General features: G+C 46.4%; 2 protein-coding genes across 10 annotated transcripts in view; both read left to right on the forward strand.

The window, feature by feature from the left end:
• The window catches only part of LOC120949163 (uncharacterized), a 30,586-nt gene that overhangs the window by 9,812 nt on the left and 8,242 nt on the right, over window positions 1–12,532 (forward strand). For 4 of the 9 annotated variants that reach the window (XM_040366236.2, XM_040366235.2, XM_040366237.2 and 1 more), the window contains 12 exons: window positions 2,351–2,533; window positions 2,603–2,746; window positions 2,828–2,961; window positions 3,336–3,516; window positions 3,592–4,052; window positions 4,121–4,289; window positions 4,368–4,793; window positions 4,868–5,086; window positions 5,160–5,480; window positions 5,555–5,737; window positions 5,899–5,949; window positions 7,764–8,096. In XM_040366236.2, coding sequence (XP_040222170.2) covers window positions 2,351–2,533; window positions 2,603–2,746; window positions 2,828–2,961; window positions 3,336–3,516; window positions 3,592–4,052; window positions 4,121–4,289; window positions 4,368–4,793; window positions 4,868–5,086; window positions 5,160–5,480; window positions 5,555–5,737; window positions 5,899–5,949; window positions 7,764–8,096 — 2,805 coding nt within the window. The remainder of the gene's footprint in view (window positions 1–2,350; window positions 2,534–2,602; window positions 2,747–2,827; window positions 2,962–3,335; window positions 3,517–3,591; window positions 4,053–4,120; window positions 4,290–4,367; window positions 4,794–4,867; window positions 5,087–5,159; window positions 5,481–5,554; window positions 5,738–5,898; window positions 5,950–7,763; window positions 8,097–12,532) is intronic. The other 5 variants (XM_040366239.2, XM_040366243.2, XM_040366240.2 and 2 more) reach the window with 2 other exon arrangements.
• LOC125906740 (uncharacterized) lies at window positions 5,956–7,757 on the forward strand. The gene has a single exon (XM_049607054.1). It carries the CDS (start codon window positions 6,517–6,519, stop codon window positions 6,859–6,861), a length of 345 nt encoding a protein of 114 aa, XP_049463011.1. The 5' UTR covers window positions 5,956–6,516; the 3' UTR covers window positions 6,862–7,757.

A 12,532-nucleotide genomic window follows, 5' to 3' on the forward strand; every position in this document is an offset into this window, starting at 1 on the left:
CAAATGTAGCTGCTTGTTTATATTTACATTAGAGTAACATTATAATTATCATGTTGCCCTCCAAAAAAAAAAAAAACAAACATATTCCTCCACCAGACAGGAGCCTAACATAAGTGGATGATCACGTACGATCGCTTCTTAAAACCATTCAAGGTTAACCCAGCCAAGTGAAATGTGAGTCACGGTTAACCGAAAGTGACAAACATCGCACGCCCTCGGGATGACACGCGCTGCACGGGCAGACATGCGTGACATCTTCGGGCGGGCGAGCAGAGGAGGATCGGCCAGCTTCTCCAGCTACCCCAACATCACCGCGTATTTGATGGGATTTTTGGGATTTTAAAATTAGTTCATCGCTCGTACTGCACCGAGCTAAGAGAGAGAGCGAGTGTGTGTATGATTATTATTAGCTACACCAGGAGGGTGGTTTGGCCGAGAAGGCAAACGCATCACTTGACCAAGGGGCAACCGATGCACTTCTCGCAGCGGCTTCTTCAACGATTTGTTCAACCGTTTTGGTTGTTGCAGAGCGATTTTGTCTTCAGTAGAATCAGAAACAAACATAGAAAAGGTATGATTCCTTTGATCCTAAGCAATATGTTATTCACACGTTCTCAAAAAAAAAAAATAATAGCCCTCCTTGGCCCCATAAAACTCCTCTCCGATGACTCAGAATGAGGAGAATTAGTTTCATTAGCTTGCAAAAGCATCACTCAACACTTACTCAAGGGCAAAATGGCTATAGTTTGTTACTTGGGGCGTGTTTTGTTTGTCCTCCTATGCTCATCGCCTATTTTTATCATCCCCTTTTTGCCGTTGGTGCTGTTCAGTCAACTTGCCAGTATGAACTTGCCAGTTTTGAACGATTTATGTGTTTGGTAAGGAATTCTTTATCTCTGTACATTTTGGGGGAATTTTGTAAGCAAGTTAAAAGAAAAACTCACAAAACAAGAAACTCCATTCGCAATGCTTTGAATTATTCATCCAAGATCAATCGACTTTGAGGTGGATTTGATGATCATTGATCCTATTTCCATCAACTACAGATTTTTGCATGATCTTAACGCAAAAGAAATCCGATTCGAAGATTAACGCGCTCAGCGGCCGTTAGGGTATAAGACAGGCGCACCAGTATCAAAGCACCGTTTCGCTTTCGGTTCGCATCAGTTAGCAGTTAACGATGATATTAATGAAAACATGCACTTTTCCCGTAGGCGGTAGAACGGCAGCCAAATGGCTGTGTGTGCCTATACTTTCCTTACACCCCTCAACACACGATGAGGTTGTCGGTAAAGTCTCCGCTTCGCAGTGATCTTGAGCGGTACGGGCAAACCGTGGTGAGTGTAGGTGTAGGTTACCTTGAATAAACACACGTCCATTCGGGAGCTGAACTACTCCTCCAACTACCTACACTCCATGCTCTAGGGTTGTAAAAATGAAGCGAGAATAGCAACTCCCAACCTAGCATGTACGGGGTGGCACTGTCCTACCGCACTTACCCCCGCATACTGGGCGCGCGTGGGAGAACTTGAGCGCACCTCGTTTGAAATTACATCACACACATGGAGCGGTCGGAATTATTTTTAATCTTCCGTAACGATCGTAACAGGCCCGAAGCGCCATCTAGTGGCCGCCCGTACATAGATTACAGTGTGGCGTGAAGTGGGTCTGTTTTCCCATCCATGCCAACGAGCCGTGCTTCAGCAGGTTGCTGTAGGTGGTGCCTCTCGTCTCGTCTGATATTTCTTTTAGGCCGGTCCTGTTTGTCCCCCAGTAGTTAGTGGTTTGTTTATTTGTTCGTAAGCTATTTGTGTGCTCTCGAAAGTCCTGCTTCGGTGTTTGGGTGGGTTAATCACTATTGTGTTGTTGCTGGCTTGTTTTTTGCTGTTGCGTTTAGTGTGTTTGTTGTTCTGTTGTTTGATTTGCTTTTGCTTCGGTACGATGAAACACAAACCCACGCTCGATCGCACCAAAGGAATAAGCTGCTTGTTTTCCGCTCACTTTAGTGTTTGTTGGGGCAAAAATGTTCACATTGCCTACATTGCATGCTGGAAGTATCGTACTTTTCTTGTATATAAGAACCGCCACCTTTCCTTAATTTAAGGGCCATCCTCAATTTAGAGAATGAATCTATTATGTTAAGAAAGGTTCTTATACACGTGAAACTACGGTACCACATTCCCGTGTAATCCATATCCATATCTTTCTACCAACTGTCAATCCTCTTCCACTATGGCAACAATATTTGCCATCCCTTCTATACCTTCCAAAGAACAGCCTCTTCCAAGTATCAATAGCAACAAAAAAAACCTGAAACTAATCCCCAATTTTGCATCCTCACCCTCACCAGACAAGCCGGAATGCAAGAAGTGCATCAAGGCGCTGCAGGAGCTGGAAAACATCGACGACGAGGCGGACCAGCTGGACATTGGATTCGTGAAGATTCACGACGAAGATCTGGCCGAGGAGTACAACCTAGGCCCACTGCCAAAGCTGGTCTACTATCGCCACCAGACTCCGATCGTGTACGAGCGTAAGTGTTACGCGTTCAGCGCCTAACCGCTGATGATCAATGTCAACAATTCTGCCTGTTCGCTTACAGACGAGCTGCAGCGTGAGGAGGACGTGCTGGAATGGCTGGTCGAGAACAAGGCCACCGGTGACGATGATGATGTCATCGAGGAGGTCAACGCCAAGACGCTCAAGACTCTGATCCAGAACATCGACAATCTGGTCGTGCTGTTCTGTAAGTATTCGACCCATCATAATCCTTTCCGTAAAGTGTAGTTCCACCTTATTAAGCAATTAATCATCTATTCCACCACAGTCGACGATGAAGATGAAGATTCGGAAGCGGTGCTGGCAGAGTTGGAAAACATCGACGATGACTGCGCCAAGCACGGTATCCAGTTTGTCCGGATCGACGACCCGAAGGTCTCGAAGGAATACGGCATCGATGAGGTAAGCTAACGTACAAGTAGACGTACAACCTTCACGTCGTCGCCGTCGTCACAATGACGCAGACCATCCATATTAGATGTGTGTGCGTGTGTGTGTACGGCTGCGTCCGCGTCCTGGTAATGGTCTGCGAGTTCTTGATGGCGTTTAAAATTAGAACACACTTGAAACCGAACGAAACCAAACCAACCGGAGCTGATACGGGGGTATCGTCAGCCGGCGCGAAGATATTTTTAGTGCCACCCGCCCACCGTTATGGTGCGATCGTTCGGTGGACAGCCACCTTGCTGATAGGTTTTTTGATACCATCGAGAGCAGTTTATTGAAACAGCAATTTCCGTGGTTTTCATAACAACTTGTTTTTTTTTTGCCCGCAGGTCCCAGCGATCGTATACTTTGAGAAGCAGATCCCCAACGTCTACGATGACGATCTGACCGATGAGGAGGAGATCCTGGAATGGTTGCTCTCGCAGCTGGAGAAGGACGAGATCGAGGATGTTACCGACGAGATGCTGGACAAGCTGATCAAGGAAGGCAAATCGATCGCCGTTCTGTTCTGTACGTACACTTCAAAAATGATTCTTTGGCTTGAGGTACTAAATTTTGGACCTATCCGTTTTTTTTTCTTGTTAGATGACAACAATGACAAGAAATCGGAAAAGGTGTTGAACGAGCTTGAAAACATCGACGATGAGTGCGATCAGCTCGGCATTAACTTTGTCAAGATGGATGACGTCGAAGAGGCGAAGGACTACGGTGTCACCAAGTTCCCGAAGCTGGTCTACTTCGAGCAGGGCATCCCGACCGTGTACGAGGGTAGCCTCGAGCAGGAAGAGGACGTGCTGGAGTGGCTGGAGCGTCAGACTAGCAGCGACGAAATTGAGGACGTTACGGATGAAATGCTGGACATGATCGTGGAGAAGATGCAGCATGTTGCTGTGCTGTTCTACGACAAGGACTCGAAGACGTCCCAGAAGGTGCTGGCTGAGCTGGAGAACATTGATGACGAGTGCGATCAGAATGATATTGCCTTCGTCAAGATCGATGACGACAATGAGGCCAAGGAGTGGGGCATTGAGGAACTGCCTACTATGGTAAGTCCAAGGATGATAATGATGAGTCTTGATCGATCATGCTTATACCGATTGTGTCCATTCTTTAGATTCTGTTTGAGCGCGGCATTCCGCACATCTACGAAGGTGATCTGCTGAAGGAGGAAGAGCTGCTCGGCTGGCTGGTGCATCAGAAGCGTCACTCCGAAATTCCTGAAATCACCGACGAGATGAAGGACAAGCTGATGCAGATGTACGATCACGTTGCTATCATCTTCTGTAAGTAGTTTGCAGCTTCAAACCATTTCGCCCAGCACAGGAAGACGAGAATACAATATCTTCTTCTTTCTCACTCAGACGACAAAGACGACAAGCAGGACATCCGCGTGCTGAACGAGCTGGAAAACATTGACGATGAGCTGGAAAAGGAAGAGATTGTCATTGCCCGTCTCGACAACGCCGAGGAAGCGCGCGAGTACGGTCTCGACCATCTGCCCGCCCTGGTGTACTTCGAGAACGAAATCCCGGCCATCTACGAGGGTGATCTGATGAACGAGGAGGAAGTGCTCGAATGGCTCAAGCTGCAGAAGTACTCGGCCACCATCGAGGAGGTGACGGACGAGATTCTGCAGGATCTGATCGACGATCACGAGTACGTGTGCGTGTACTTTAGCGGCGCGTGCGAGGAGGGTGAAAAGTGCGACAAGATTCTGGACGATCTCGAAAACATCGACGATGAGCTGGATGAGGCCGGCATCATCTTTGTTACCACCGAAGATATGGGTATGTAAGACATTGGAGTGTGAGCATCTGAATCTTTGGAGCATTATGTTGCTGATTTCTGTTTCTGTTTTCAGTCACTGCCAAGAAGTACAACATCAAGAACCTGCCATCGCTGGTGTTCTTCCGCAACAAGGATCCGCTGATCTACTCGGGCGATCTGAACGACGAGGATGAGGTTCTGGCCTGGCTGACCGATGAGGAAACGCTCGAAATTCCCGGCAAGATTGAGGAAGTGAACATCAAGATGCTGGAGAAGATCCTGTCCGAAAACGAGCACATTGTTGTGTTCTTCTGTAAGATCACGTGGCAAAGCAGCGATAATTAAACATTATCCGGTATCATCTAATGACATCAACTCCTTCACAGATCATGACGATGACAAGAAGGCCCAGAAGATCATTGCCGAGCTGGAAAACATCGACGACGAGTGCGAGGAGAAGGACATCGATTTCGTCAAGACGTCCGACGAAGACATCGACAAGGAGTACGATCTCGAAACGCTGCCCGCCCTGGTGTTCTATCGCAACAAGTTCCGCACGATCTACACCGGCGACATGATGAAGGAGGAGGAGATCCTTGAATGGGTGCTGGAGCAGTACAACACCAAGCCCGAGATCATCGAATCGGTTGACCGCAAAACGCTGCAAGTGTTGGTAAACGAGGTTGAACATCTGGCTGTACTGTTCTGTAAGTGTTGATTGTTAGGATCTTAGACTGTGAAATTGATGATAACCTTCGATTTTGCTTTGGATTTCGAACAGACGATGACGACTGCGAAACCTGCCCCAAAATTCTCGAGAAGCTGGAAACCATCGATGACGACACGGACAAGCACCACATCCAGTTTGTGAAGGCTAACGATGAGAAGCTGGCCCACGAGATCGGAATCTTCTCGTTCCCGGCCCTGGTATATTACGAAACCGGTGTCCCGATTATGTATGATGGTATGAATCAATTCCCCTGACAGTTGAAGATCACGTTTGGCAAATGTGAAATATCCATACGATTAATGTTCCAAACTTCTCCAAACACCCTCCGAATTCCTTGTTCCAACAACCTCCTCCTTTTTCTTCTCTTTTCACATTTTCTTCTCCTCTCTTCACAGGTAATCTCAAGAACGAAAAACGCATCTTGCAGTGGCTAATTGATCACAAAAGTAAGAACGGAATTGTGTCCTTAGTTGTATAAGCTACCTACAATGCTAAGTCCGACCGACAGGGGAAATGAACCTTCGGTAGTTCGTGCTCTATCCACAGATTTTCCCCCCCCTTTTGCCATTTTTCGATTTCGTCCCATCGTCCTTGTGCTATCGTTTTTGATCGAGTTTTTTGTTCTGTTATTCTATTATCTCGTTATTCTTTTTTTGTTTCGTTTTTGTTCCACGAGCTGCATCGATCGTATGTACTATTCCCGTACAGAAAACCATTCCTCTACCATCTCAGCTACCAGATAGCATACCATGGCCATGCTAGTACTCCTTTGAACGCTAAGAAACGTCTATACCGTCGCCACTTAATTTCACCATCTTCCAAAAAAGAATACTCATTGCAAAAATTGAGTCCTCGCTTCTTTAAAACCAAACGATGATTGGTGTACTTGCCTCCACTTGTTCCATTTCATTCCATGCCCAGCTCTCAACATTGAACGGCTGAATGTTGAAAGGCTTGAAAGCCATTCCAAAAATACGCTTAGTTTTCCCGAGTTTGCTGCTTTCCCAATCTCAATGCTGCAACCATTAGACATTTTATACTTCAGACTCATACCCCCGTCCCCGTTCATCTGTATCTCTGATCGCCCTGTCTGTCCAATCCGCGCAGGAAAGTACGATATCAAGCAGAAGTACGGCATGGTCAGGGAGCGCGTACCGGTCGTGTTTTCCGATCCGGAGGAGGAAGCCCGCCAGGCACTGCTGCTGGCGGAGGCGCGTGCCCGGGCCGGCGTTCCGGAACGTTCCATTTTGCGTCCATCGGCGCCAACACCAGGCACAACCTCAGGTCGTTCGTTGTTCAACGGGCTAGGTAACACGGCAGCAGGCGCATCAGCTACAGCAGCAGCAGCAACAGCATGAGTTGAACTCTTTACTCGTTTTTGATGGGCTGTCACCACTTTCGTTTCGTATCGTGCACAGTGTTTTCGGTGTTCTGCAGCGTAGTGCTCCGCTCCCGTAGTCTGGATGTTTTGTTTCCTAACGACGCTAGGTGGCACCTTAGATGTTCTTCCATTCTTTCTTTATCAGTTTGCTCCTCTCACTAGCAATTGCCTGATTGAACTAGATCAGTTACTGTTTTGGGTAACTAATAATTTGCCACCACCTATAGCGTAGCGCTAAACGTTGCCGTAAACAACTCCCTGTTAGCGATGTGTAGTGTGCCGAAGCAGCCTTCGCAGTTCGCACTCTTCTGTCGCATGGCGGGTGGGCTCTGTGAGTTTTCTTTTTCTGGCATGTCACGCGTTTTGGTGACGTGTCATCGCTCACAGTCACATACCTTCCAAACACGTAGTCAGATATCTATTAGTATGTTTGCAACAAGAGCCTATCCCCATGCCCTTTCCTAACCCTACCTTGCTCCCTTGTCCGTACGCGCACACCGAACGAACGCTTGTGCGTGAATTGGATTACTACCGTACCAGGTACCTACAGGGGGACCCCTATTGGTGTATATACTAAAAATCGTGATGTTCGTGTCGATGTAGTCTGCACAGTCTGTTGCGTCCTGTCTTCACCGTTGTATCACACATCACTGTGCCACTCATTCGATGGTTGTCGTCGTCGTTGTGGTCGTCGTCGTTGTGGTCGTCGTCGTACTCCGTTGTCTACTACCTTTGATGTTAGAGCTAGTATATGGATAAGGACTTGCTACCATCCCGTAACCTCTATACAAGCATTTTTCATTAAATCCTCCTTTTTCCCTTTTCTTAAACATCCCACCTCCCGCCTTGCCATTCCTCAACACCGCTCATTTCTTCCAGACAATAAGCTACCGAAGCCGAAACTTCGCAAACGCTACACCGACGGTGTGGAAGATCTCGATCGCGAGGATCGTATCGATAAGAAGCGCTCCGGTGGCAAGAAGCTGAAGCCCATTCCGAGGCTGGATGCGGTAGAGCAGCCGAAGGCGCCCGGTGCAGGTGCAGGCACCTCCGGCAAGGACTCCGGCAAGAGCAAGACGACCAAGTCCGCTCCGGCCCCGGCGCCGCCGGCTAGCAAGTCTGGCAAGAGTGACACCGGCAAGGCTGCCCCGTCACCCTCCAAGGGATCCAACGTTGCGAAAAAGACTACCCGTGATGTCGATGATGACGAAGGTAGTTTGTTTCTCTCTCGTTCATCTCTCTCTTTCTCTGTCTTTCGCTCGCTCCAGGAGTTGCTTGTGGAGGAGTCGGTTATGTAGTCGCTAGCTCTCTAACCCTCTCACCCATTGTTTCCGAATGGTAGTTTAACTGTCGTGTATCGTGTTTACTGTGTAGATGTACGCACGCAATCCCGGTTCAGCGCCGGCTAGCTAATGTTTCGATTTTCGCAAATCTTTCTATATCTATCTGTGTTCTTCCTATGTAACAGCCTAGTGCAAAAAACCCATGTATCTATCTAGTGTCGTGTTGTTTGTTTCCGGTCACTGTACATACGTAGCTAACGCTAACACAGATCTCGCAGGAGGGAAGCGAGTTTGCTCTTGTCGGAGAAGATCCTCTGCTTCGATCGTCTTCGTCGCATAGTCTCGTCACTCGTCAGCTGCTGATCGAGCGTCACTATCTGCACATAACCGCAAGTCAAAATATTGCACCAATTAACATCCGTACGATTCTACTGCTCCCTTACTACACGTGGCTGCACGTGGCGCTCATCTGGTTTCCGTCCGCCCGTCGGAAGTAGTTGATAGGAACGTGTGAGTGTATCATCTTGTAAAAAAAGAAAATGGAATAATGGCGTCAGGCTTCAACCCTTCATCACGCTATCCCTCTATTTCCACTCCACTGTCCACTGCAACGAGGTCAGACAGATCTAAAGTGTACAACTCAACCACGAAAGGGCAACTCAAAAATTTACGTACCACAATCATTTATCAACTCAAGCGTTCGTTCCTATTTTCTGCAGTTTTCAAATACCTGTAACTCACTGCGAAGATTTTACAACCTAAACCAAAAACGATTCGTTAACGGATCTTGCGCAGTCCACTCGATCGTTCACAATGCCCAATGGAATGTTTCTGTATATTTGTATGAGTGTGTGTTTGTTTGTTTGTTTGTGAGTGTAATGTTTTTTTTTTGTTTTGTTTCCAATCACTTCCTTCTACTGTTCTGTCATCCTGTCGCTTCCTACTATTCCCTATTTTGATCACCTTCGGAAGTCCACTACCTAGAGATGTATTGGGTCGGGGGCTCACAGTGGAATTCTCGCTTTTAAAGAACATGTTTTGTTGTTGTGCGCAATGTCTCCCGGAAACAACGATTGTTAGGTCGTATGATTTAGCTGACACAATGTTTATACGTCGAAAGGTTTTTTGCTTCACCATGGATGTAATTTATTTCTCCATTCCGGCTGCTCATCTGAACATTCCATTCGTATCCTCTCGTTAACTGCCATAATGAGTACTTGGTTTCCTTGTAGCAATCTCAATACTTTGAATACTACTCGTCAACGAAACAAAAGAAAAGAAAATAAATCTCAAACAGTGTTGAAGGATTCAAAGGCACATAAAAGGATGAACCGTGAAACGACTGTAAGAGCTCTAAATAATTATGCTTATCGTTAGTATTGAAATAATTGTACAAAGTTCAAGTTAATAGTAACACTTCAAACTTCTTTGCAAAACTCGATCGTAAATCACTAATCCAAGTTCACTGTACTTTTAGGATTGGCCACTGCTATTACCGGCACACGGGCTTGACGAACTTAGCAGAGGAGATTATTTTGGGATGATGTTGTCGTTGCGGTTACGTCGTACGCGATCCGGAACCCTGATCCGGGAGTAATGTATCACTGGAGCGAGAAAAAAGAAACGACCGTCAACAGACAAGCTGGAACGAAGTTTCTCCTATACACCACAAACAGTTCGTGTCACCTTCGCAGCTCATCGCAAAATAATCTTGTCTGCTTGTCGACAGCAATCAAGTGTACAGCAAAAAGCACGTGGCCATATCCTAGGTGGACTTGCAAGCTCTTAGTATTCTTGCTCTACTCTTAGTATGTTATTTAAATGTTGCTCCTTGTAACATAAAAGTAATACTATTTAAAATAGTCTAGCAAACACATGTTCCAATGTTTATCCAAACAAGCCAATATCTCCGCAAACAACGAATGAACGGCGGCGAACACCAGCAGCGGAATGTTGGCTCCTAGAATGGCGATCACTCAAATGCTATAAACACACTAAGCGGAGCAAAACCAAACTCGCAGCATACACACTGGCGCGTCCACTCCAAACGAGGAACAATGTAGAAATGTTTGTTTTGTAGTGATTTGGTTTTGTTTACAAAAAACATTTTGTCAGTTAATTCATACCCAAATTAGCTGTTTTCCCCGGGGGGAGAGTGGCATCTAGACTTCAGGAAACAGATCGGTAGTAAAGCAAAAACAAGATGACACCCCTATCTATGTAATGTTAGTCGAATGCGCCTCACGACGGAAGAATTATATTTAGAATTTTTTTTTGTTAATAACAATTTCTTGTTTTCTTCTCTACGAACTGGAACGCCAAGACGAGAGAAGCTCGTTATAGTTCAAAGTTAAACGGTATTGCACATTGCTTCTGAGTAGACAATTTTCGAACATCAAAACATTCGAGCAGTATATTTCGAGCAGATTTAAAAGAATAATAGGCAAAATAGTTTCACACTTCGTGTCAGTGATTGACATCTTGGAAAATGAATCGTTTCTCAAAGAACACTTTCGTTCTATAGTGTTTTAAATTTAAAAATTATATACTTTTGTTGTTGTTCAATCGAATCAAGATCATTATTAATGGTAACGCATCTAATTGCATGCGCTTCTTGACATTAGTGGCTAAGTTCCACTTGCAGTAGGATTTTCAACCATCATCTCGAAGACATTAATGCGATCAAGCTAAGCAATAAACAATCCGCGATGGCGTGTCTGAGAAGCAAAAAAACCCTTCCCCCGGGGGAAAAGAAACTCACTCATTCGAATCTAATTGAATGCATTTAAAGCACAAGCCCCGGCCCATTAAGGATAGCTTCCGAGAAATGTTAAAACCCCCCGCTGCGAGAATGTGCGTCTGAATGTAATCCCTGTTTGATGCCTTCCCGTTTTTTGCGCCCTTTTTTGTGTACCTAATCAGTTTTAAGTCACTGCAAAATCGTAACCGCCTAAGATCGCAATACAAACCAAACCCCACGATCAACGATCAAGTTTGATTCGAACCAAAAAAAAACCAAACAACAACAAAAACTGCCCCTTTAAAACCAAAATCGCAAACCGCTGAATTAGGATTCACTAAATCTGACAAAATGTTTTTTGTATAACACACAGATGACGAATGTTTCTACGTTGGACTGGGACACGCCGGTCGTGTAACAAAGCGGGACAAAAAATCCACCGCCAAGGAGGACGACTCGTTCCGGTGTTGCCCGGCGAAGGTCGAGAAGAACACCCGCGTAACGCAGATGGCAGCGCAGAAGATCAGCCGCCGGGACAGTGACGAGGCGGAGAGCCAGTTCGCCTTCCGGCAGAAGAAGCTGTCGGACGTAGCGGACGCGACGGCGGCCGCCGCGAAGGAAAAGAAGGCGGCCCAGGAACGCCAGCAGCTCGATCTGAAGAAGGCCGGCAAGGGCGGCAGCAGCAGCAGCAAATCGAAGGGGGGCAAAGGTAAAAAGGACGCCAAGTACGACGACGGTGACGATGACGATGATGGACTGTTCGGTAAGCTCGGCTGGTGGTAAGCGGTAACGGATGCGGTTTGCGTAGTTGGCCAAACTACCCTGTACCTCCTCCTCCTCCTTTCCCCCACACACAAACACGTGCGTACCACCCCACCGCTTGCGCCACACAGTCCATCCGATTCGTACCAGCGTTTCGCCCTCGTTCGGACCTTCGGCTGGAGGGAACGCGTCCATCCTTCACTCTCTGTGTATCTCTGTCGAAAGTAATATCCCTGTCAGGGAGGAAACATCCTATTGAGAGTCATGTTACGAACGAAATTATTGTACGTTGCTGTCAAAATTTCACTCAAATCACCCCAAAGAGCTCCAGATTTGTTTCGAGATCAGCAAACAACGCACTGGAAGCGAGGCTGTGTGTTTTTAGTAGGACCCAACCTTCCAAGTACACTCTCTTCCAACCCCTCAAAAAAAAAGAACCGTCTCTTTCCCTTTTTGGATTGTTTCATTGGACTTTCCTCCCTTTCTGTTTTTTTCTTAACCGTATCGTTCTTACCGTTATCATTCAATCATTTGAACTGCTTACTACAACTGTTGTGTTATGTCTTCTATCTTGCATACAGCTTAACGCAACGAACGATAATGGCAACGTGGAAAGCAACCCAAACTTCTCACTCCCCCCTTAGCCTTCCAGCAGTGTAGGAAAGAGACGGTTCACTGCGTTTTTTTAAAACGTGTTTTTCATTTGTTAAAGGGTGTACTGGTTGGGTGACGCACAAAACAGAAGGTAGCAACAATTGACAGCAACCGTACAATCGTTGTGGAGGGCCGAGCAAGTAACATTATGACGTTAGTTAAGAGATGAAAACGAGTTGTCAAACGAGATGATTTAAAAACCATCCAAA

This window comes from Anopheles coluzzii, chromosome 2 (assembly GCF_943734685.1).
Source record: "Anopheles coluzzii chromosome 2, AcolN3, whole genome shotgun sequence".
NCBI lineage: Eukaryota > Metazoa > Arthropoda > Insecta > Diptera > Culicidae > Anopheles > Anopheles coluzzii.